The 23,481-nt window shown below is 43.9% G+C and overlaps 1 protein-coding gene across 1 annotated transcript; it reads left to right on the top strand.

Annotated features, from left to right (window-relative positions):
• Window positions 1–458: 458 nt before the first annotated feature.
• On the top strand, window positions 459–17,187 carry ppap2d (phosphatidic acid phosphatase type 2D). The gene is made up of 6 exons (XM_069674734.1): window positions 459–1,274; window positions 12,854–13,011; window positions 13,152–13,441; window positions 13,557–13,614; window positions 15,247–15,423; window positions 15,640–17,187. Exons 1-6 carry the CDS (start codon window positions 1,067–1,069, stop codon window positions 15,742–15,744), a joined length of 996 nt encoding a protein of 331 aa, XP_069530835.1. The 5' UTR covers window positions 459–1,066; the 3' UTR covers window positions 15,745–17,187.
• Window positions 17,188–23,481: the final 6,294 nt, after the last annotated feature.

The following is a 23,481-nucleotide window of genomic DNA, read 5'->3' as shown; positions in this document are numbered from 1 at the left end:
GTAATGAGCTTCCTGAGGGGAAATACTTAATCATGTGTTCATATTGTGATTTGTCTGTAGCCTATAGGCCCATTTATCTGTTTACTACATTAGCAGCAGACAACTGTCAATATTGTGGAAAAATTAAATATCCAGGCAGTCTTGCACGTGTAAGGGCACTGACGGTGCAATAAATAGCCTAGGCCTCGATTACGTACGATAAAATTACGTTTTTTGTTGAGTTGGAAAAATGAAATCACCACCACCGATATTATCGATATTAGACAATTGAAAGCTTTGTTTAAAGATGTTCATTTTCTGCACAGAAACTTTAAATCCCTTTACATATGCGTTATTACTCTAAAGAAGGGCTGGAACTGTATGTGGGACGTGTCTTTACATGGGTGGGACTGTTTAATGGGCCATGAGACATCTCAGTGAAGAGGGGCAGTCGTTACACAGCTGTCAGGTCAGGTGGATGGAACATGTTGTGAGCTCCAGTCTCATCGTTACACATTGATTTTATTGGGATTTGCCGCGGAGGCTTTTCAGGACTGTATTTGCGTCAAGTTAAACTGAATAACACCGGAAACTGTGCGATTTTACTACCAAAATAAATGTGTCGTAATAACTCGACCAACAGCGGGACCAACGTTCTCCAATGAGAGCGCTTTATTTTGAAAACGTTTTGTTGTTCATTCATGTTTGTTTAACAAAAACGTGAATGCTGGTTCGTTCAGAACGTTGAGAGCTCAGAGAACAACGCGCTCCCCCTCAGTAAGAACTGAGTTGGATTTAACTCGGATGTTAGTTTCCCCTCCTATTTCAAGTTAGCGCCCATCTCTCATTTTCTTTTCTATTTAGTTTTTTACTGTCAGGCGTATAACGTTACCTCAGTAACTAGCAGTTGGCTGGTTGACCGGGGTCTGCTGCTGTCAAACTTTCGTTGACATGGATTTGTTGCACCGAGGACGGATGGACTGAAAAGTTTCGGGAATTTTCATCATACACCAGCTAGCCACGACAAAACAAAGTCGTTGCAACTACTTTTTTGAACAATTTGTCATTAGGTTGTTTCGCTAAAGACATGCAAAAGTTCAATTCCACCGGTACCAACAGCAGCACACTGCCCCGGGACGCAGAGCTCCAGCTTCGGCTGGCAGATACTGGAGGGGCCGGAGAAGGGAAAGAGAACGGTGCTGGGAATCATTTCCTCGCCCAACCTGAGGAGGAAAAATCGCTTTGCACCAAGAGGAGGATGCTCGTCGGTTTGGATGTAATATGTCTTTTTGTCGGTAAGATGGGTGTATTTACTTCAATTAAATTAAAAGTTTTCATGTTCAGCAACCATTACTCTAATTTAAATGCAATAAAAATCAATTAACCCCCTTTATAAAGCTTTAAATCAACTATTGATATTTGGAAGGACCCACACACCTCTGTCACCTTGTCTTTTAGTTGCATATATATGTCAACAGCTTAGTATTAACTTCTTAGAGGTCAGAAGGAGGTTAAACGAAGCTGGTTTTCGGTTGGAAAAAAACACTGGATGAGGTTTTGTTAAAGTAAACGAAGCTGCAAAGCATTTTTCCACAAGTCAAACTGAAACTGGTCAAAAAGGCAGAAAAACTTTCTGTGCACGTGGGGGCAGAAGGGAGGGAGGGTGGAGGGGGGCTCAGCTGGCAGGAGTGGAGTTGTCCCGGGAATTCATCAGTTCCCATGGAAACCCCAAAGTTCCCTGGAGAAGAACGTGGGAATTGGGATAAAAACATGCCCCGTGCTTGTGTTGTCGTGCCGAAAGTGACCGCTGTTCACTGAACGATTTAGCATCTCTCACTGCAGGATCACCGAGTTTCAGCCACAAATAATTAACAGTGCTCAGCTGGGAGGCTGCACAGGCTTATAATTCTATACAAAATAACAACATAGGGGCCACAGTCAGCACAATAATAAAGGAGTGGTCAAAAATTTCTCTATAAAGTTTTTCTATTTAAGACTCCATTTAGAAGTTATTTAAGAAGCTATTTCCGATTACTGTTATAATCACTCACTTGTTGTATTTGACACATGTTTAAATTAGAGTGCCAACTTTCACAAAATGCAACGATGACCTTTCTTATTTTGTGCATCGGCCAGCAGTCACCTCTTAAACATAGAACGAAGAGTAGCAGTGCAAACATGTAGGCCTATTTCAGAGACCTCTGTGTGATTAAACATGTTTTGATTCAGTTTGGAGCAGAAAAAAAGTCACTTTTATAGGTTAAATTACCAGTTCAGAAAGGAAATAAATACAGTTCCCCTTCTCTCATTGTTCCCTTAGTTAATACCTTGTTTTGAAAGTGATAGTGAACCTTTCGTTGAAAGAAAGTTTTCAGAAGTGGCAAAACCAACATACAAACTGTCAAAAATGTCAAAATATTACATAAAAAAAGTAAAGCAATAATACTTGAAAGCAATCCAAAAAAAGATAACTTTAATGTAATGCATCATATTTAAGGAGATAATGATTTAATGTTTATATGTGTAATTTGAATCAGTCAAGAATCCACTGTCTGAAGTTGTGAGAGGAATGTAGAGCAGAAAATGAACTATTTTCTCTCTTAGATGTTGTGGTGTAAATGTCTGACTTAATTTGGAATACTCCAGTAAAATGCCAGTACTGGTATTTATCCTGGACTTTTACTTTCCTGGAGTAAAATGTCTTAACTACTTTCCACCTCTTCTGTATGTAATGTATAATCATGTGATGTAATCGTCCTCTGAAACACTACTGGAGGTTCTCAGGTTCACTCTTGCACCTGCTTTGTGCTGAATTGTAATATTTAGTGAAGTTCTATGTCGTAATCTCACATGACTATAAGAGGGAAGGGAGCATCGGTGTTGTGCGAGTGAGCGGTTATTTGGACCAGGAGCAAACACGAGAGGTGGAACTCGTCTAGGCAGACGGACAGGTCTCAGCCTGGTTGGCAGTTAAAGCAGAAGAAGGAGCCTGGCAGTAAAAAAACAACAGTGTGAGGCAGTTAGTTTCATTGTCGTGTTATTCTTGACCCCTGCAGGTATGCTATTAGCTGTTCACTCAGCAGCTTTGTTTTGTGTTTAGGAAGTGGCTAGCAGTGACACAGAATCAGTCACCGCGACAGAGGAAATAGTGTCTCTCAGTTCTCCTCTTTAGACACACGCTGAGCACGCCACATGCTTTCTCACAAAATTTCATGGCCTGGCCGGTGGCCGCTCTTATCTCCATCTTACTAGATTACAGCACTCACTGAGCCACTGAGCCTCAAGCTGGACACAGCTGAGAGGATTATGAGTAAGTGAGTCTTGTGACTGAATATACTTTGCTAAATAAAGGGAATCACCTTGCTATAATCCAAAGTCCTCATTTGATTTGATTGATGTTGACATTTTTACAACCTGTTAAAAGAGCATGAAGGACTTTTATCTGGTGACTCATGTGGACAAAACAAATGTCAGATATTGTTCGAGCTACTAGCATGTATATTTGTTTAAGAAGTGAGTGAAAGAAAGAGTGATTGTTTTTTTAAAACAGCTGGATGAAGGATGTGTAGCTATGAGATTGAGATTAATATGACAGAGGGAAACTTTTTTAGTACTGGTTATACACCTAGTGTAGCCTACAGCTAACAGATATTGTTGATAAAGCTGTTGTTATTAGCTTGCTACGTCTTCATAACGATAAGCTAACAGCAAGATAAAAGTCTGTAGCAACAGGATTGCTATGTAATGAGACACTTGATTTACAGTCAAATTACCTATGACCTCCATAGCAAAGTTTAGCAAGTCATTCATGAGTACAATAGAAAGATTACATACCTACTTAGGAGGATGAAATCAGGATTGGTTTCCAACCAAGGTTATTTTCGCCTGTAGTCTATCAACGTCCATTTTTGCATTTTAGTTCTATAATCAATTCTCTTTTTTTATCTCTTTTCTGATCTGGCCCTGCATGCAGAGGTTTCTCGAAAGAAAAATCTCCTCGTGCCGCCTTTAATCTTGCTAAAGAACTACTTGCTGCAAAACTTTTCCATGGAACATAACAATACTGTCTCGTCGGTCTACATGCCGTAAAAGACCAGGTGACAGTGGCGACAGGCATGAGGAATAACCTTATAGTGATGGCCAGCCTTCTCACCTGTGATCTGGTTTGCTTTATTAGGTCACACAGAGACATCAGCATTAAACTGAGACTCTTTTAAAACCACTTTAAACAATGCATGTGATGATTAAGTCCTTATACTCTGTGCAATACTACCACAATATCACGTATTGTTACACCAATTCCTGCCCCTGCCTGAGTTATTAGATTACTAACAGATAACTGGCTGCTTCCTGTCTGCCTCTGCCCTGTTAACCATCATGGCTCAGTTATCTGCAGAGGCCTGATCTTGACTCATCTGCGGGCATTCTGCAGTGAATGCCTCACTTATTAGAAATGAATTGGGCCCTTCATTTAGCTTAACACTCTTATCTATGAGTAACTCAATTTTCCCCCCCAAAAAAATGGCATCATCAGAGTGGCTCAGACAGTTGACCCGCCGGCATTATTCCTCCTGCAAAGGGGCTCATTCACTTATATCCGTGTGGAATTTCCCCTGAAGCGTCCCGTCGTCATTCTGTTATCAGCTGAAGAGGGATTCCACCATGATCTGAGGATTGCACCGTCTCATGTGTAACTTCACAATATGACACAAATGTAGTACAGTGTGATATAATGAATGAGCTTTAATTTATTTGGAATGCTGGCATATTCGAGACATTAACTGAGGCTTTGACTCATGTTACCTACTCTTGCTCAACATGGGGCCCGTCTGACAGTGTACTACAGTAATAAGTCACTGCTGTTTATCTGGCTGTCCTGACATGCACATGCTTCGCAGAGACGGATCGTTCTGGTTCAGCTCAGTGTCAGCGGGTTGCATGGAAGCTGCAGATTGCAAGTGTCTGCTTGTGTGTCTTTATGCGTGCATGCATTCCAGCTGCGACTGTAGGGGTCTAACCTGCAGAGAGCTGACAGAATCTGTGCCCCGTGGCTTCGTCTAACATCAAACGTCCAGCCACCCAGAGGTCAGGAGGTGTCTGCTGTTTGTCATATCTGCTGAGCATGCAGGGACAGGCCTCCCTCCTGCGCAGGTGGTCCTGACTCTGTCATCACCCCAATAAAGCCAGTTATTGACTCTCTTAAGAGTCATTGGGAAACAATTGGAATTGGCACTTGAAAACCCGCCATTAGCTTATACAGCTGAGAGGAACTTTATGAGTGCCTAGGCTTGACCTTTGTGTAGAGGTTAATTGGGAAATAGTTTCACACGTTCACAGGCTGTGTTGAAATAATTCCAAACAGGAGAGTGATTCAAACTGTAGATATATATCACAAATGATTTTAGTCAGTCGTAGAAAGAGAGACAAGCTGCAATCCGTTGATCACTATTCTGTGTGATGGTGTGTTTTTGTTCTAGACGTGAAGCAGCATGCCAGGACCAGAGGACTTGTATCTACCTCAGTGATCTGAATCCGAAAAGGGCCCCCTCTTTCCGGCTAATCTCTGCTTTTGTCCCCTTGTCCCCTTTTTTTCCTCCTCTTTTCTCCAGGCGAACTCTATTTTAGGACTGAAGGTGTTCCAGCAATGTAATAGGTGTGTGAGTGCGTGTGTGTGTTTTATGTCTGCATGTGTGTTTTGGGCGGATGGCGGGTTTATGTTAGAGGATTCCTGCTTCTTTTCTTTTGGCAGAGAAAGCTGCCAAGTGAGTGAGACAGCGAGAGGACAGCACGTCACAGCATGTCGGTGCACATAGAGCCGGGGATATTAAATTGTCTCCTATGTGTGTGTGTGTGTGTGTGTTTATGAGTAAAAGTGTGGGTGTGGGTGTTTTTGTATGTATGCGTCATCATAGCTGCTTATGCGGACACCCTACTACGGCTGCCATGTGCGTGCTGTTTGTTGACAAATTTGCCGGTCCTGTTTTTGCTGCGCGCTTTAGGCCCTGATCACACTCGCTCTGAAGTTATGGAACACGCTGGCGTCACTCTGCCGCTGACAGATGGAGAGCCATTAAAAATGGCTCAGACAAATCATTAGCCGGTGGAAGAAGTGATTTTGCGTACTCTCCCTCGTTAGTAATGTATCTCCTTCCCATTTGACATTACTGCAGAGGTTCAGGAATCCATTAGCTGCACCCTTCCTTGGACGTATTAGGCACATGTACTCTGCTGTCAATACGTCTTCCTTCAGCCATTAGCACAGCAGAGCCAGCTCAAGCCCTAAGAAATGTCTCAGTTGCCTGGAGGCTGAGGGGCAAGTGAGAGCTTGAACGAGTGAACAGCCCCGGGGTGGGAGAGTGGAGTGAGGTGTGGAAAAGGAGAAGGGAAGGGGTTGAGGATTTACAGTAGGGGTCAGAAGTCAGACCCTGGGGCGCCTGAGGGAACTTATCCACAGCTGTCTGCTCTTGTCCTCGTGAGGAAGTGTCTCTGAGAGGGATAGGAACTGTTCAGCAAATAGCTTCAAATGTACTTTTAATGAGGCAGCTGTAATCTTCTCCTTGATGACGGTTCCATAAGTGCCCGAGGTTGTCCATAGTATTAGCTGTAATGATTGAATAAAGATGTGTGCGCTACTATAATACTCAATGCTCATTAGCTAGAATGGCTTTGGCAAGGTTTCCTATCAAAGTATCTACCTGAGTCCCACTACAGCCTGTAGCGCATACTTTGCATCTGTCAGAACTAATGACTCGTCGTCTTCTCTCTGTCCCCCCATTAGGAGACTTAGCGAGCCCCCCCTTGGCGCCATGGCATGCTAACTTATCATCAGGACTATTTTATCATTGTGTCACTTTTCACCTGCTGGAGCCTTCCCTCCCTTCGTCCTCTCAAGATTCACTCTGAAGTTGTTCCAACTTTGTGCAAACCAAAACCAGACAGACAAAACAACCCAGCAGCCCTCCACTCTTTCCATACTTACAGCACCAGCACAACCAGGCCGCCCCATGCCAAATACCTCCCCTGCTGTCTCGCCACAACCCCGTGTTGTTCTCGCATTGTACTTTCAACCCAGCGCTCACCTCACAGCGCACGCCCTTACCTTCACACCGCAAAACCCACCAGAGAGCTGCTTTAAAAGTTTCCAAGGTGCATACCAGAGTGGCGGGTCCTTTATGTTCCTGCTGAATCAGACAGAGCAGACAGACAGCCCACTTTAGACCTCACCGCTCATGCCCTGAACTCCAGAGCCGGGCTCCAGGAAGCAGGTCAGTGAAGTGTGGAGAGAACAGAAGCAGCTGTGGGAAGCATGTCTCCACTGGCCAGCAGTAACATTACCAATGGAGGGAGCAAGCAAGAGCTCTCCTTGTGTATGGTGGAGGGTACAGGTACAGAAACATTGCCCTTTGCTCTGTGTGAGATTATTAGTTTGTGCATCAAAAGCTTAAATAAATAATAGCATCTTTGGTGAGCAGAGCACTTGCAGCTCGCTGTTTGTTTTGCTCTGGATGCCCTGTTTTTGCCCACTGTATATAAAGTGGATACATGCACCATATGTAGGACCAACATATGAGCTTGGATCACCTGAATTTGATATCAACACAGTGCAGTGGGTGTCTCCTTAAAGATATTGTTTGCAGTCCTGCAGCAGCAGATGTTGATGCTAGCTGATACTAGGACTGTTGTGGCTCCTCAGTGTCTCTTTGTTCTTCACTGATTCATTTCTTTGTGCCGCCATCAGGGCAGACCAAACAGATCAGGCGATCAGAGCAATCCAGCCAATTAGGAGAAAAGAAATGGATGTCTCAGAGTAAGGGGCAACCACTCACCCTTATCCCCCTTATCCAAATTCTTCACTACCTGGATTGGGGCCACCAAGGATGATAATCACAGCCTTGGTACGAATGACTTCACCTCTTGTTTAAGTGTTACCTGCCCTTCAGTACAACAGTGTGTGTGTGTGTGCTTGTGCATATAGTCTCTTCCCAGACTGCGTCCCCAAACAAAGACTTTTTTTGCTATCAGGTGGAACATTAAAGACTTGGCTTTGCCCTTAAAGTACCTGACTCAAACTAAATAGTGATTATATGAGAGAACAAATCAAGGCTAGCTTATGGAGACAGCTCTGTGCAGTGAAAGTCATCACTGCATGAATAATTGAACAAGCCCATCCTGCCCAAATGCAGACTGCTGTTTTCTGAGCATGTCAGGCAGGCAGTCGCACTGCTTCTTGTAATGTCGTAACCGCGGATTATCATGCTTGCAAAGATTCAAATTACGACACTTCGCAGTTCGGTTCACCAGCTTATTATTTTTTTTGCAAGGTTGACTCAAAAGGCAAACAAGCAGCTTAAACTTTCGTTAGGAAACATTGGCACATGCGAGCTGGTGGGGGGCCCAGCGAGGGTGGACGGACCACCCCTGAAGGGTGCTGTAACAAGCTGGGTTGCAGCCCAGGCGCTGCCCAGTCCGGAGCTGCAGGCCAGATGGACCTGTGTTGACAGGTCACTTATTGTCTGTCCTATTGAAGGGAAAAAGTAGAACAAGGCCTGGACAGTCAAATATTATTGATGCGATGAGGCTGATGCCCATTACTGGGGCTTTGATATAGCTTTAGGCTGAGTGTCATCCTAATCTATGAGGCTGCACAGGCTGCATGCACATGAGTTCATTGAGGTCTGTGATAGTCAGCGTGCGTTCGCCCCAATGCATGTCTTTGGGCTTGTTTGGCTTTAGTGTGGTTTATTTGGTTGGTTCGTTTTTCTTTGAGGTGCTGGTGGGTTTTGGGTGGGATTGTTTGGTTGTCTGTTAGTCTATGTGGTTTGTTTGCATCCCAGTGTGGTTTTTTCTGCATATGCGAGTCTGCATGTGTGTTGGAGGGGATATTCTGCTGGTTGAGGTGGGGTCGTGTTTACAGAGCGGGTCCCAGCAGAGCCCAGATCTCTGACCCTCACATTCCAGAACCACCACTAATCGCCTCCGTCTGCTGTTCTTCGTAGAGAAACCCATGCTGCATCTCTCTTGGCTCCATCGCTCCAGTTTTCTCTCACCCCGATTTTACTGCCCTCATCCCCATATGTCAATTTTCTAGCCTTCAGGCCACGCATTTTAGCCGAGTTGTCAGTCTGACTGTATTGATCAGCAGATGTTTAGCAACATGACCATGAAGCACATCGATGAATAACTACCATCTGCTCTCCTTTTTGTACTCGGCCCTTTTCACTCTATACACAAGTCTTTTTCACTTTTGCTCTGAGTTGTTGTTGTTCTCTTCTCACAGTGAGCTCATTCTGGGCTGTGGTCATAGATGTGTAAATTAGAACCAGAAGAGTTTCTCAGAGCGAGGCACATATCCCCTCTGCTCTCATTCCTCCTCTTCTCCTTCCTCCCTCCCTCTCTTCTCCCCCCCTCCCTTCTTTCTTTCTATCCCTTTTGACTATTTGAAAGCATTCCTGCTTTGAGTGTCAGACCCAGCGAGCAGCACATTTTGGCCCGGCTGTGTTAGCCAGCCCACTCCTCCGCCTCCTTTTCGGTCCCCTCGCAGGCTTTCCTGGCCCCGGCTCTCTTTTGAGCACGTCTTGGCCAGGTGCAGAGGTTTGCTCACAGCTGCCTGACAGATGATGCGAAGGTCTCTGAAGGGTTTTTGTGTCTTGTTGTGAAAACAGTTTTAATGTAGTTGTAAAGCATGGAGGTTGACTGTGAAACAGGAGCTTGTAATTTATATAGGACATTAGTTTGCACGTGGTTTCTGGCACTATCGCGTTGTTCTTTACCTATTGCAAAACTCTGAGAATTTGTGACATAACTCAGGTTGCGGTTATTTTGGGTGGATTTATCTTATTGAGAAGTTTAGCAAACAGCTTTGCCACAGTGAAGTGAACTTTGGTTCTGAGTTTTAATGCCAAGTCTGTCCGTGGACGTCATGAAAAAGTTGGAAAACAATGCAAGCCATCAGCGTGTGAAGCCCGGCGGTCATAAAATGTGCTGCAATCTGGCTCAGCAACATGTTTCCCATTAGACCTCTTCAAGTATTAAAGACCATCCTTTAAGAAGAACATGTTCCTACACCAACAGCAGAGTGTTCTGTTCTTAATGGAGAATCTGTCCTTACCTCTCTGTCAAAGCAGGAAAATATTGATTATTGACAGAGGACTGGCTTTATTGTGGAAACTGATGTGGACACAAGAAGTTTCTTTATAGATGGTATGGAAAGCACCAAATTAACCTGAGCCGAGGACGTTAATTTAAAGTGGCAATCTCGAAGATCTCAGTTCTCTTTCGCACACTTCCCAGATATCCAAACAGTGTCGCATTTGTGATGTCCACAGTTGGCTCTGATTGTAACGGTTGTAACTCTTGATTTTCCTCGCTGGCAGCCGCTTTCCTTTTTAGACTGTTTGTTTCATCTGAGCGTCGAATTTGTTTCTTTTTCTTTGGATTTTTACTTGTTTATGTTGTTCTGTAGTCATCAAACTTTTCTTCGTTTGTTCAGCCATAGTAGATTACTGTTTACTCACAACACTTGCAGAGTGTAAGCAGCTGCTTCGCTCCGCCTACCCTCTCTGGCAGACCAACCACTACGAGGTGATGGAAAACGCGTCACTAACTCGGCGCCGCTTGCGATTGTTTCCGCAAACCCCAACTAATCAGGAGACTAAGAGTGACGTCATTATTAAGTGTAATTTATAATATCAAAATTAAAATGTTAACTGCAGTGTACTCCGAACAAAGTGACTTCACTTCATCATACTCACAAACACTTACTTCTCTGCGGCACAATCATTCCACCCCTCCTTCTCTTGTGTACACACATTGTACAAACACATGCGCACACACAAACATACACATGCAAATTCATGCAAACAATCAGACTTGTCAGGCCATCAAGCTGCCACTCGTGAATGTTTGCTGGGTAATGTTTTTCTCAGTTGAAACATATTTCAAAGTGCATTATTACCACAGACAAAAAGTCCACACTCACTCAGACATGAACTAGATGACACATGTATGATACACACAGATATGGAGATTAGGATTAGGAGGTCAGGAGAGTGCGTTTTATGCAGGTGGCAGGAAGGAACCCGGAAACGTTCAGGATATTTATTTTTAGATTTGAATGACAAAGAGACATTCTGAGTATGTACCTAATAATGCAACAATCTGTGCTGATATGAACTAATCAGGATAACCTGATACTCCTCAAGATATGTTATGTAATATATATATAACATTAAGAACACTTTTTCAATATTACCAGATATATTATACACTACACGAAAGATTCTTACAATATAAGATTATTGGTTATGATGCACCTGTTAGCGACCTGTTTGTGGTACATCAGTCCATGGCTGAGCTACTTAGGTGTGTGTTTGTATAGAAGCCTGCAAACGTGGCGACCGAATGAGAAGAGTGAGAGATCGGGGTCAGATAAGAGGTGTTTCCTATCTCCCTCTCTTTGTTGGCGTCACAGCTCCTGCTATCTGCCTGCAACATGGTTCCCTCCCTAAAGCTCCTCTTAAAATATATGTGAGTGGGCTGTTTTTATCTATGTTGTGTCTTTCTGTCAGGGCAGCATGACTCTAACTTCAGAGGTCATTAACGCAAGCTTTTGACTACAGTATTACGTTCTCAATCTAGTCTAGCTATCTCTGCTGTAGTCACGTTTGTGAAGAGTTCACGTGTTTTTCTGCCGATAGTCTCGAACCTATAGAATGTTTCCCTTGTTATCGTTGTTAATCAGGTCAGCGGGGCTGAGTTTTATTATTAGACTGTACAGGTCTCATGGCTGAAACTGAAACAAAGCCAGTGTATATATATCTGAAAGTGCACATGAATATGTTTAGTAGGTTAGGTTTTCATTACCTGCACTTTGTCAGTCACGAATTGTACATTTATCGTGCTTCAGGACATGTTAGTGTGTTTTTTGGTCGTTCCTTTTTCGCCTGATTTCGAGTGTGCTGCTTGTGCATACAGGCACGTAGTCTGAGAGATTCCCTGGCAGGAGCAGTGTTTTGGACTGGGTGCGTTCCAAACAACCAGCAGGCCTGGGATGACAGGAAGAGGCACAGAGGTTAATGATTAGTCCCATGTCCTCGCTGCATTCCATGGGGTGACAAGGGGACATGGGATAAGGGGGAAAGAAATGGAGCAGGCTTATGCGGGGCTGTTGGCCATTAGTTTTAAGTACCCTTCAAATGAAAAGCTGTGCGGCTTAGCCCCTGTTTTTGGGGATAAAATCACATGATTTTGTCATTATTAAAATGTAACCAATGAACTCTAACCACATGGCATGATGTGGTTTGTTTGCTTAAGTGTGCCAGACCTTGACACCCTTTAACCTGATACAGATAACTTATAATAAGTTACCAGTCGGAAACACATGTAGGACAATAATTAATCTAAGATAAGATAGATTGAACTCTGTGTCACTGCTTTTCACTGGAAGACCTCGCCTTTCCTACACTGAGTTTATTCCCATCTTTCGGGCCTAATTAAAATTTCTGTATAACAAAACCCTCCCATATCTTTTTCCTCCTGCCTCATCTTAATCCTCCACTGTCATGCCCATCTCCCCGTCTGTTTGTCTTCCTCTGTCCGTCATCTCCCCTGCTCCTGATCCTCTGCCAGAAGCAGCTATGTGTGGAATGCTTCATCCCCCAGGATTCTAGAAATCATGCCACCAGATGACTGACACCTTTAAAAGCTGCGCCCCTCATGCTCCCGTGAGACAGGAGTATCTCTAAATCTTACTCTGTCGACCTCTCTCTCTCTTTTTGTTATTGTTGTTGCACAGACCACACGCCCACAGACATTCATCAAACCATCTTTTGATTTTTGCCCTCATCCCCTCCCTTTCTCTCCCACATCTCATCAGCCTCCATCCCATTCTTTGCGTGTGAGCTGAAGGCGGTGGCTCCCTACCAGCGGGGCTTCTTCTGCGGAGACTCCAGCATCACTTATCCCTACGTGGATAAAGAGGCCATCCCCGACAGCCTGCTCATTGCTGGGGGTATAATCATCACTGGGCTAACGGCAAGTCATTCATAGCTACACTCAACTTATATGTTGGAGCGTATATGTTTTAGTTAAACAAACATTCTATAACAGTTTCAGTGTTTGCTCAGCTGTACTGTATGACTTAACCAGTTTCTCTTGTCTTGTATCCTTCTCAGATCGCTCTGGGTGAATGTTATCGCGTGCGTTTCCGAGGTGTTCACTCCCGGGCTTTTGTTCGAAACTGCTACGTGTCGTGCCTGTACAAGGAGCTGGGAAGCTTCATGTTTGGTTGCTGCGTGGGTATGTCTCTCACCAATATGGCCAAGCTAAGTGTGGGGCGTCTGCGGCCCAACTTCCTGTCCGTCTGTAACATCACATATGCGTCCATCAACTGCACTCCCGGCAGCTACGTGCCACGGGTCGACTGCGACAAACATACTCCTATGAAGATGGTGGAGGAAGCAAGGTGTGTGTGCATGAGTGTTTCCTCCTAAGAAAGGATTTGCTTTGTTTACTAAAGGTGCTTGGCTCATATAGTTAATGTGTAACCTTCAGCGTCTTTTATTGACCTTCTCTTTCAGGAAGTCTTTTTTTTCCGGCCATGCTTCCTTCGCAATGTACACCATGCTCTACCTGGCAGTAAGTCAAACCAACTGTTAAACACACACACGCATGCAAACACATACAACCATCTGGAATGTGACCTTCACTTTCACCTGAGCTTGTGTTGTGTAATTACAGTATTCCACGATGTGTTTACAGTGTTGGGGGAATATTACAACTCTCACTGTCAGTTCAGCTATCAGACACAACACCATTCCCTGGAGGCCAGGAACACTCTGTGCAACTCTGAGCTAGATAAGCTAATTAAACATGCGCAAACACACACACACAGAGACATGTGCTGTTAAATACATTCACACTTCCTGATCATGAAGGAGGAGATCTTTGAGTGCAGCGAGCCTCCAAAGGCATCCTGCTTCAAACTGAAAGAGCGAGAGAGACAGAGAGGAAAGGAGGGGGCGGAGGGGAGAGGGGAGGGGGGGAGTTAGAGAATGAGGGAGAATGTTTTCCACGGGGGAACATGAATAGATGAAGAGACTCCACAGACAGAGGAGGCCTTGTTGTGGGTCTCATTTGGAGGAGGGGGAGGAGGGCTGAATATGCCTGCTGAGAGATCGACAGGCTTCTTTCAGTAAGAAAACCCCTTTCAACCCCCCCCCCACCAAAGCCTCCCCCATCTCTTCATCCTCCTCTTTCTGTCACACTGCACTGCCCAGTGCTCATGGTGCATTGTGGGAAAGGAACGACAGTTAGAGGGAGACAAAAGCACATTATTAACCATTAAATGTCCATATTCATCTTTAAGCCTCATATTATAGTTGTTGGTAACTTAAATATTGAATTGTGTGCGACTATAAAGGAGGGAGTAAAGTAAGGATGTTCCTGTGTAAAATTTAAAGGCAGGATTAAAGAAAATCACTGCCGTCCTTATTTGCACTTGTGCTCTATACAATTCAAATGAAAAGCAGCTCCTCTCAGCAGAGAGACAAAAACAAGGATGAGAAGGAGATTGGATAGAGGAATGAAAGGATAGAGCACTGAGGGGGAGAAAAAGTGGCCTCAGTGTGTTACCCTCCTCTCCGCATCCCACTTCATTGTTTCTTCACACACACAGACTGGCATGCAAGTTTGCTGCGAGCTAGTGTTTCAGCAGACTGTAGACAGCCTGGAGAGATTGCGTCAAACCTGTAGCTACATGCCACCCGGACCGTGGCCAGCTGCTAGTGTTTAAGGCAGGAACAGTGACACCTGCTCTCAGACGGGAGAGGAGAGGGGAGAGAGAAGGACCAGCGAGGGTCGGCCTCACTGCAGGAATGTAGGACACGTGCTCCCCAGTGTTCGACGGGTCCAGACAGACCTCCTGCCACCTCATAAGGCTGCATCGCGCTCGCCCTGTGACCCCATTTTTACAGACACAAATATCCACTCTGCGCTGCAGCAGCGTGGCTGCAGGAGAGGAGGATGGACAAAAGGAGGAAATGGGGTTTGGATAGTGTTAATGGACTCATGCCAAGCTCGTCTTTCCCCTCTGGGTAACAGACTGAGTGGAAGTCAGTGTTTTACTGGAAGAGCTCCGTCTGTGTCATAGAGCTTGAATTATAATACTTTCATGATCTGTTTATATTTCTGCAACGCAAGCTCCAGCATGTACATTTTCACTTTTCCCTTTCACTAACATGATTACAATATTTATCTTCTTTCTTGCAGTTCTACCTGCAGGCGCGGTTGTCATGGAGAGGAGCTCGGCTGTTGCGCCCACTAATACAGTTTCTCTTAGTGATGATCGCTATCTACACCGGCCTGACCCGCATCTCCGACTACCGTCACCATCCGACTGACGTCCTCACAGGCTTCATCCAAGGAGGGCTCACTGCATACTGGGTGGTATGTGGAGTCACTGTTGTCTAAACAGTCTTAAAAAACAGTTATCTCTGTCTTCACAGGATCTGTTCTCTCTGCTCCCTGTCGACTGATTTAGCTTAAACAATAGGCTCTCGCCTTCATTTTCCTCACTGTGATCTCTGCATATAAACAATGAATGATTGACAGCATGTGTGGTCTGTGTATATTTCCTGACATGTTTTTTGTCTGTGTCTGCAGGCCTTTTACATCTCCTCCATGTTTAAGCCCTGCGCCCGTCCAGACCTGTCTCCCACTAGCATTTCCCTGGAGAGCCCGCTGTCCAGCCAGCAAACGGTCTGTTAGCAGGCACGTGCAATCATTCCAGGAATCAGAAGATAAGAGAAGATGGACTGCAGGGAGACGGGGAGAATGTCAGATAGCACACATGAGGAGGAGAGACAAGAGAGAAAGGGAATCAATCTAAGAGAAGGATACGATTAAAGAGTACAATCTAACACATGCTTGTTCTTTCGGGCATAGTGACACACAAGCAAACATTTACACTTACACAGTAACCTAACATGTTCACACACTCACACACGTGAAACACAAGAAGCACATTTGACTGTAAGTCAAAGCCGTCCAGTGAAAAGAACTGCATAGAAATATACAGATATTTTTTTATATATAAAAAATAAAATGTCTATTTTTCAAGAGGATTGTTAGAAGCTGCTAATGTAGATAGTTTCCAGTTTGAACCTGTTTATTTCTGTGATAGAGGCATTTGGTCAGTGCATTTAGTTAGCTTTTAAAGCTGAACTCTTTTGTCTTGGGTTGGAGAGGAGAAAACGCCAGCCTCCTCTTTGTTTTTGACCCCCTGCTCTTCTTGGAAAACATCCCCCAGCAGCTGTGAACTGAGACTCTCAGACCTCAGATGTAAAGACAGCTCTGTACCAAGTGACAGAACTGGAAGTGATAAGGAACAAGCACTGGCTTCATTTCTAACCATCTTTACCTTTAGTGGCCGGATGCGCCGCTGCTCTAATCAGACTGCCTAAATCACTATGACTTAATAATCTGTATGTAAGCAGAGAAAAACACAGTATTTGTGCTGTTGTACAATGTTAACTCTCTTTTTGTGTAACCCAGGTAGTGACGTGGAGGACTCTGACCCTCCACATCACGACCACTTTTCTGTACTAACCACTTTGACAGTGTCTCAGAGGTGGAGGCTTGACTGAATTTTGTAACCTTTGACCTTTGCCCCCCGAATCTCTGAGCTGCACCTTGATTTATGCCACTCTGACAGGAGAGCCCCAGCGGCCCTCCTGCGTATCTTTATTAATAGCACTTGAACGTACATAATGGAACCTTCTAATTGTAATCAATATTTTATATTTTATCACACGTTTGAATAATCAGTGTTTATTTTTGTTAATGGCAGACTCATAAACGTTTGTTTGTTTGTTTGTCTTTTTTTTCTTGAAATGATAATTATTCAAATTGAATGTAAATAGCTATGTCATTTTATAAACTACACAGAATTTCAAAAGTATTAGTTCCAGTTTTGGACAGTTTTTACATGTTTATTAAGTGTTTGTATTTACGTTTGTGTCGATCAGGTACGGAGAGTTACTATTGTATCTGTTGTAACTACTAGACTGAGCCACAGATATTATCAGAAAGCTATATTTTTTGTGTTCCCAGTTATTGTTATAATTTGTTTGTGTCGTCTGTGAATGCCAGAAAGGCAGAAATAACCACTGTACTCAAAAAACCAAACCAATAAAATGAATGTTGAATGTTTTTCTGTCCTCTATGTTTTTTTTTAGAGTCGGAAAAGTGGAATGCACCGCAGCCCGTCTCATACCTACCAGACACACACATTCTTAATCTCAATGTCACAATATTTATGTCATCTCTGCCGTCTCTGGCTACTCGCAAGCACAGTTAAGTCAGCCAGCACGCAGCCATTATTATTTTAGACACAGGATAGCAGACGCTGCGAGGAGGCAAGGAAAACTGTGCCGAACAAAAACGTAAACACAGAAATGATAAGTGATTTAACCTCTTGTGTTTGAAAGCCTCCTCTCCATAGCTCCCTTAGCTTCTTTCAATACACCTCCCTCTCTCTCCCCTTTACACCCATCCTCGCTCTGCCCCTTCCTCGCTCTCAGTCCTTTTTGAGTGCACTGGAGCATGATGAGCTGTTTCAGGGGGTCATGCTACCATGGAGATGCTTAGCCAGATACAGGTTGGGGCGTCTGAGGCATTTTCTTTCCTTTCTTCTTTCTCTCTCCCCGATCCACTTCCAGGATAAGGGGGGAGAATAAAAAGCTAACCCAGATCAGAAAGAGGGAGAGCTACGGTAATGGGTTTGAGCATAACGCTGAGGTAAGGGGGACAGACGAGCAGGAAGCAGGCCCAGTAATGAAGGGAGGGAGTAATGGAGCCGCTGGCAGAACAGAAGGGGCGGTAGATATGGGAGAGAGTGAGGGTGATGGGCGTGGGGTGTCAGGGTGGGGAGGAATGTGATGGTGGTTTTCAGGCCTGTTTTGTTTCATAATACTGTCGCTAAGGAGACACGTTTCATTCCTGAGCAACGTTGATGGAGGCGCTTGTGTGACAGGTTCTTGTCTATCTGCGTCTGCCTCCCTCCTTGTTATTGTCTTGTGTTTAGGTGTGTGAGCCGAGCCAGGCCAGAGGCAGGCTCCTCCGCTGAGCAGAGCTTACACAGCCTGTCAAACATGACATCTGGTTTACACTGTGACCGGCATCCTCCTCACTAACCCTTTGCCCTAATAGGAATGAATAGGGGTCGACAAGCAGAGGCACATTCTATATGTTCAGATTACTGAGGTTCAGGCAGGAGGGCTTCACTGTTTACACTGCTGTGACTGTGCACACAGGAGGAGCAGGAGCGGGGCACTGTGGTCATTAAAAATGGGGGGTGTTTGAAGGCTTATCTGAACAGGTGAAAACCATTACTGTCCGGATATTTTACTGTGAAAGGAAACCATCCTTACTTTCTCTTTCTTCCTCCTTCCTCATATTTATTTTTGGGAATTCCTGGATAAGATTATGGTCGTTGTGAAATTGAACAGGTGCAAAAATACAAGAGCGGACGCTACGCAGTGGTGATCTAAATCAGGTGTGCTGCGGAAAGCACGTAGCTCACCTGCATATCTCTTCCTGTCTGAGGAAAGGACACTTGTATCATACATGTTTTTGTCTGACATTGATAACATCATTCAAGGCGTTTGCAGCTCAGCCAAATTCCATTTAAGAAACCCTGCCCCTGCTTAATGAAACAGGCCTTTTGATGGATATGTAAAACTCTTCCCGAGCTCCTCACAAATTCACCATATCTTTATTTACAAAGCTGCTCACTGCTGTGAATTGATTCATCCGTGCGGAAAAGAAATTTCCTTGCAAATGAATTTTTGTTAAGTAAGTGCTTTTTTTCGCTGTGGGTTTCTAAGGCATTAAAGACACAGTCTCCGGAACTCTGCTGGTCTCTTATCCAGCTGCAGTCCAATTCTTAATAGAATTAAAAAGGATTAATGGGCTCTTTAGTATGCTCAAGTTCAAGCTTGCTCCCCCAGCTTTCACTGCTATGCATGCTTCTATATCTCCCACAGTAATGAAAGTCAGTGAATGCACTAGCTGCAGCCATTAGGACTGCCAGTGGGCATATTGTGTGCTGATATGAGTCTGTGAAACACATTCGTTTGTATGTTCTTGGTTAGATGAATCTCCTTCTCTTTTTGCTCTCCAGGGATTACGATGTACTGAGCCATGTTGGCAATGATATCAACGCAACAACTGATCTACAAGGGGATCAACTCGTCACATAGACTCACTGACAAATGTCCAAATGTGTTTGTGCATTTCTGTACATGTAAGCATTCCTATATTATCAATCCAGCACATATGCACACATACATACACATACTATCTGATGAGGACAGTGTCATTGTGCTATCTGATGAAGATAGCATCACTGAGCAAATCAAGGCGCTGTTTTTGTCCTCCAGCACACGTACTCTGCCAGTCAGCTGAGGCTGCAGTGTTTTGAAGTATATTTTTGAAGCCTGCATGAATTCTAGTTTGAAATGTAGACTGCAGACCCGAAGATTCACCAGTATATTTATCTGCGTATTTCATATTCTGTACCGCTCTGAGCCGTTGCAGCAAAAACTGTAGTATTTCACTCCAGCATCTCTCGCTGGGCTCCTTTCAGAGGGAGGGGCGCAATGCACGTTTGGTGTTGTAGGAATGTAGAATGGGCGAACCCACGGGCTGTTTGCATAACTTTCTCTGCGGGTATAGCACCCATTTCAAATATTATTGCTTCTATTGATTACAAAGAACCCCAGCTTTGACTGGCAGTGGCTTTTTCCAGGGGCAAATTGCTGCTTTAATTGAATATACCTTCGGGATGTGGGTGAAGTAAAAGCACGGGGGCTTCGGTGTGTCTTGGTACACCTTAAATGTTCTGTGATACATGGCTTCACTGTTGTAAAACAATATCACTACGCCAATCTTAATCATCAGTAACCTTACAGACAGAGTGCACCGTGTCAAATAGTTACCTTTCAGAGTCAAAGTAACAGAGACCATGTAAATATAATGTTAACCCTTAAATCAAATTATGTGAAAGATCTTAATTACCTCAGAAAAAGGAAACAACTTTCAAATCTCATCTTACAGGAGCACTAATTTATAGAATAATACATGCACTCTGTTGAAAAGTCACAATGTCTCTGCCTGAAGAACTTTCTCACTGGCCTTTTAAGGACAGCCATGACACAGAGGAAATTGAGCAGAAAACATACCCATAAGCCACTATTTACCATCTTAGAGGTCGTATTGCTGTCTGAGGGGAGGGGGAGAAGTGTTCAGAAAGGTTACCTGATAAGACCTGGCGCCATAATGTGTTGTATGCCATTTAGTGTCAAGCTGCATGTTTCAGGTTGGGGTGACCTTAGCTACCTGCAGCTTCTCTTTCTCTTCCTCTGTGTCAGTCAGCTGTAAAACAAAGCAGCTGTAAGCGTATTTAATTAAATAGTAGAATCGTAACAAGCGAGTGAGACTTTTGACATGACATTCTTCAATAGCACAAGCTTATCTGCCAGGGCCTAGACGAGACTCGTCGTGGATAGAGATATTAAACCACTTTGTTTATATTTTGTGGTCTGAACAGGAGATAACTCTAGTGTGTGCGTTCATGTTTGTTCCATAACTTGCAGGCTACTCATCGCAAACTGGAATGCGAAAACAAGACCATGCTAATAAAAACAATAGCCCGGACCAGTGAGGTGTCACTGACGGAGGAGGGAGGATGATCCAGGCCTCCAAGGTCAACAAGCCTCCCGCAACACACACACACTCAGGCGTAATGTTAATACAATAATGACATGACACTCATCCCATGCTATTACAAGTGGGGGAATCATGAAAACACTCCATTCATCACCAAAGCAAACTACAGTATATAACTCAAGTGAACCTCATAAAGTGGGATGTATACAGCTGACCTCAGTGCTCCTCTATAACTCTGAGGAGATGATCTCACAAGCGATACACGTCTTAAGAAAACATCTCTTGTGTGTATTAAACATGTTCGGTCTGTGTATGCATGTGTCTTAATTTGTGTATAAGCATCAGAGTGTGTGTTTAATCTGTGTCGTTTTGTGATCATGCACAAACATGCATACACATCTGCATGCGTATTCAGGAGGTCGTTTGACTATAAATCAGACTAACCCGCGCACATACCGTTATAATCTGTCATATACACCAATGTACTCTCCCACACACAAGATTGATGTTGTTTATAAAAGAGGATTATTGTGTGCGTAACTGGGATTACATATATGCACTAGTTGGAAAAGAGCAGGAGAGGAAGAGAATGACAGAGTTGGTGAGATAGAGAGAATAGAGATTGATGATGCTGTCACCTTGAAGGTCACATGCACATACATTGTTTTTAGATTTCTCCTTTAGTGGTGGTAATGATGGCTACGACAGAGAAGGAGGACGATTCAACCATGTATTCTTGACTGCGCCCATGCGTTGTGAAAATGCAACGTTTTGAGATTTTTTTTAACACTGTAATAATAGTAGTTTTTAAAAGCAAGTACTCCAGTACTTTAACTCAAGTAATAATTTGACTGTGCAACTTTCACTTGTATTGGAGTAATATTTGACCAGGAGGATCTATATTTTGACTCACTGGTGTCAGGGTTAATGTGTCTTTGCCTGACGTGTTGCTCTCCTCCACTGGTTCGCCACCGGGCTGTGTCCTTTCTCCTATCTTGTACATTTTCTACACTGACGACTGCAGAGGTTCGCAGCCAGGAAGACACATTCTCTTTGCAGATGACACACTCAAGTCAGCCTGTTACAGGGGAGGGACACAGCACTTGGCCCAGTGGTGGGCGAGTCATATTCACCAATTAAAACTGAGGTTGAGATTGTCAAACAAGTCCAGTGTTATAAGTACCTGGGTATTGTGATTGATAACAAGCTCACTTTCAAAGAAAATACAGAAGCAGTCTGAAAAAAAACACAACAAAGACGGCACTTCCTCAGGAAACTCAACTGGTTTGGGCTGTGCAGCAGATTGATGACTCTCTTCTACACCTCCATGGTAGACGGTAGATCGGCCCTCGCCTTTGCCATGATTTTCTTGTTTGGTTACCTGTCATTAGGGGACAAGAACAGATAACAATGGATCATTGAAGTTGCCAGTGAGATCATTGGTATAAAATTGATCCGTGTCACACCCTCTCTTAGAGAGCAACATAAGGCTGGAGACATCTTACAGAGTCCTCAACTTCCTCTACATGGTGAATTTCAGCTCCTGGCCTCTGGCAGGAGTTTTAGATTACCAGCCGGCAAAGTCCAACAGGAGGAGAAATTATTTTATCACTCAGGCAATAAACTTCTAAAGCTGACCCAGTAGATGAAGCAATTTCCTGCTCACTCCTGGTTTATTACTATTTATGGTTTTAATGATGGTTCTAAAAATGGTTTTACATTCTCTCTACGTCCTGTTGTCACTTGATCTATTACTGTTTTTTGTGCCTCAGTCTGTGCCTGTGCTTTCTAAATGTTTACTGGTTTTACGTGGCTGCAAAACAAATTTTCCCTCAGGGCTTTAAAGTTGAAGTTGAGTTTTTTTTGCAGACAGTATACTAATGTGTGTAAAGACGGAATGATTGTGTGATGAACAATGAGAGTAGAATAAGCGACAGGGCATACCATTGTGTTTTTATGTGTGAGTATGATATAAAGAGAAGGATGCATGCAGCGAGCGATTCATTAAAAAGGAGGGTAGTTTGATTCACAAGGTGGTTTAAAATCTCAGCTCCTGATTGGCTGATTATCAAAACATTTTGACAAAAACAACAACAAAAAAACAATTAAAATGATCCACTATGACACTCATGTTTTTTACTATGTCTCACTTAGTCTCGTAGGATGAATATCTCACGGTGGCTTATGTTAGCAACTGTGGCTCAGCGGTAAAGTCAGTTGTCTCTCACTTGGAAGGTCGGCGGTTTGACCCCGGACTGCTACAGTCAACACATCGAAGTGTCCTTGGGCAAGACACTGAACTCCCAAATTGCTCCCGAAGGCAACGCATGAATGACTAGATCCTGTTGGAGATTGGCACTTTGCATAGCAGCCTCTGGCATGTGTATGAATGTGTGTGTAAAAGGGTGAATGCGACATGTAGTGGAAAAGTAGTGGGACATTTTTTTTCTTATTGTTTATCTTTCAGGATATATAACGCCGTTGGCCAGTGTAAATATGGAAGAGTATAAGTGTGTGTGTGTGTGTGTGTGTGTGTGTGTGTGTGTGTGTGTGAGTATGAGCATGTAAGAGTAAGTGTGGGACAGAGTGTGATAGTGAGGATGGCGTTCCTAATTACAGTCCTCCCCGGGAACCAGCTGGAATAACACGTAGAATTAAAAAACCTGCGGTGCTGAGGTCACACTCGCAACATCGCAGAGCATCAGAGAGCCGATGAAACGAATCTGCAGGAAACTGTTAAATACAGTGCAGGCCTCTCTCTCTCTCTCTCTCTCT

The sequence above is a fragment of the Semicossyphus pulcher genome, unplaced genomic scaffold (assembly GCF_022749685.1).
Source record: "Semicossyphus pulcher isolate SPU_LCO1_2020_fin unplaced genomic scaffold, fSemPul1.0.p SCAF_23, whole genome shotgun sequence".
NCBI lineage: Eukaryota > Metazoa > Chordata > Actinopteri > Labriformes > Labridae > Semicossyphus > Semicossyphus pulcher.
This window is presented reverse-complemented; position numbering and strand designations above follow the sequence as displayed.

Coding starts and splice junctions, on each gene's coding strand:
- ppap2d (XM_069674734.1), top strand. CDS start 1,067: ATGCAAAAGTTCAATTCCACCGGTACCAACAGCAGCACACTGCCCCGG. Junction 13,012..13,151: donor TAATCATCACTGGGCTAACG/GCAAGTCATTCA, acceptor TATCCTTCTCAG/ATCGCTCTGGGTGAATGTTA. Junction 13,442..13,556: donor AAGATGGTGGAGGAAGCAAG/GTGTGTGTGCAT, acceptor CTTCTCTTTCAG/GAAGTCTTTTTTTTCCGGCC.